This window comes from Ptychodera flava, chromosome 5 (assembly GCF_041260155.1).
Source record: "Ptychodera flava strain L36383 chromosome 5, AS_Pfla_20210202, whole genome shotgun sequence".
NCBI classification, from domain to species: domain Eukaryota; kingdom Metazoa; phylum Hemichordata; class Enteropneusta; family Ptychoderidae; genus Ptychodera; species Ptychodera flava.
In genome coordinates this window covers 12,146,282-12,148,095 of record NC_091932.1, presented here as the reverse complement: position 1 = coordinate 12,148,095, position 1,814 = coordinate 12,146,282, and the positions used below count along the sequence as shown (strand labels likewise).

The following is a 1,814-nucleotide window of genomic DNA, read 5'->3' as shown; positions in this document are numbered from 1 at the left end:
ACACTGTTTGTTTGAGGTGTCTGTCCATGAAGTATTCATTATCAGCTGATACTGCTATGTCATGTATGTTTGCATTTTTTTTTAATGGTAAATTTGATTGATAGCGTTCATCCTGTGTAGTTACGAGCACGCCTGCGTAATTTCCATTTGCTATGACAAGATCACCGTTCTTGTTTATGGATAAAGAGGTTGGGTTAGTCACTCCCCCTCTCTCAGCTCCGATTGTTTTCATCAGCCTGTTTCGACAGGTATGGCAAAAGATGATCCAGGTAATGGGTGGCCACCAATTTCGATGGAGAGCTGATATTACCAGCCACTTGACAATGCACCGTAACTGTGTGTGTTCCGTCCCTATTGTCGGTGACTGGTACGTCTTCCCATGGAGATTCATCTTGCTTCTGTACCTTTGCCACGACATCTTCAGATGCAATGATCGGATTTCCCTCGCTGTCTTTGGTTGTGACCACAACCTTGGCTGAGTCACCCGTCCAGAAATGTGTATGATTCAAGCGAACTGTGCAAAGTGACACGGAGACTTCTGGACCCGATGTCAGCCACCCAAGCAGGTCATGCTGTGAATGGTCATCGAATGGTTTAAATTTAATGAATTCAGGATTTTCTGATGTAACATCTATATTTAGTAGGTCTTCGATATGGGTTATTGCGTCTTCTCTCGCGGACAAAAGCTGCGCAGAATTCCCATGATGAATTAACGTCTCAATATCACTGCATGCCTTTGACATTCTCTCACCTTTTCTACGCCACTCTTCTAATTCATTTTTCGCCGTTACCAGCCTCTTTCCATACTCCTCCTCCACTTTGGCAAGAAGTCTCTTCGTTTCAAGTTCTACTGCCTCGGCCATCTCTTTTCCTTTGCATTCTACATTTTTCTTCTGTACTTGGCTTTGTATGTCGAGGTTTTTCTTATTCTCCTTTACAGCCCTTAAGCCTCTTTTCGCCTCCGTCTTCTGTCCCCCTAGCTTTTCTATCATTTCTTTCAGTTGTTTGATGAATTCATCGGCTGCTACTTTCAGATCTTTAAATACATGGTCAGTGTGGCAACCGTTGACGACCACGCAATCTTGGCAGACCAAATCATCGCAGGTGTCACAGTAAGTGTGGATTTCTTTCCCATGGTGAGTTTTGCAGTAGACCTTGCTGTCAGCCGGGTTTTTACGCTTTTCCCTTCTGTACTGGGCAACCTTCAATACCTTATGATCTTTTGTTTGAGGGATGACTTCATGGGGCTGTAGACAAGTGGTTGCAGAAACAAAGTTTGCAGGTAGGACATATGTGCGACGCACTATTTTGGCACGCATCACATTGTTGAGCTTCATCGTCGCCCTCAGGATTCTCTGCTTCCTAATATCAGACAACACCTTGAAAAAAACGTTTTCTTTCGATTTGGACAATCCGCCACCAGGAAGTCTACCCAGTTTGCTACAAGTAGGACAAGATAACGTACCTTTGTCTTTTTCACTGCTTTCACGCATGATTCACAAAACCTATGACGGCAAGGTAGAGCTTTGAGACTCTTGAACTTTTCACCACACTCTGCACAGGGCATATCGTCTTTTTCCTGGGAAACGCTGTCTAACTCGAGCGCAGGTTTGGTCGCCATATCACCAGTTGTGGATGCAACAACCGTTCTGACTGAGAAGGAAGGGTGTGGACAATAAGTACTTGCGACAGCGGTTGGTGACTCCCTATGTTGCCGCATGAAAATCAGATTTTGTTCATCTGCAATGTTCCATGAATAAAGTTAATTTTTAATCGTCCCAATTTCTTATGCGGCGGGGGAACTTAGCTCCTTC

The 1,814-nt window shown here is 44.3% G+C and overlaps 1 protein-coding gene across 1 annotated transcript; it reads right to left on the bottom strand.

Moving 5' to 3' along the window:
* Positions 1-212: 212 nt before the first annotated feature.
* On the bottom strand, positions 213-1,493 carry LOC139132703 (E3 ubiquitin-protein ligase TRIM71-like). Its single transcript, XM_070698970.1, has one exon. The coding sequence runs from the start codon at positions 1,491-1,493 to the stop codon at positions 213-215; it is 1,281 nt and encodes a 426-aa protein (XP_070555071.1).
* Between the last annotated feature and the right edge of the window lie 321 nt (positions 1,494-1,814).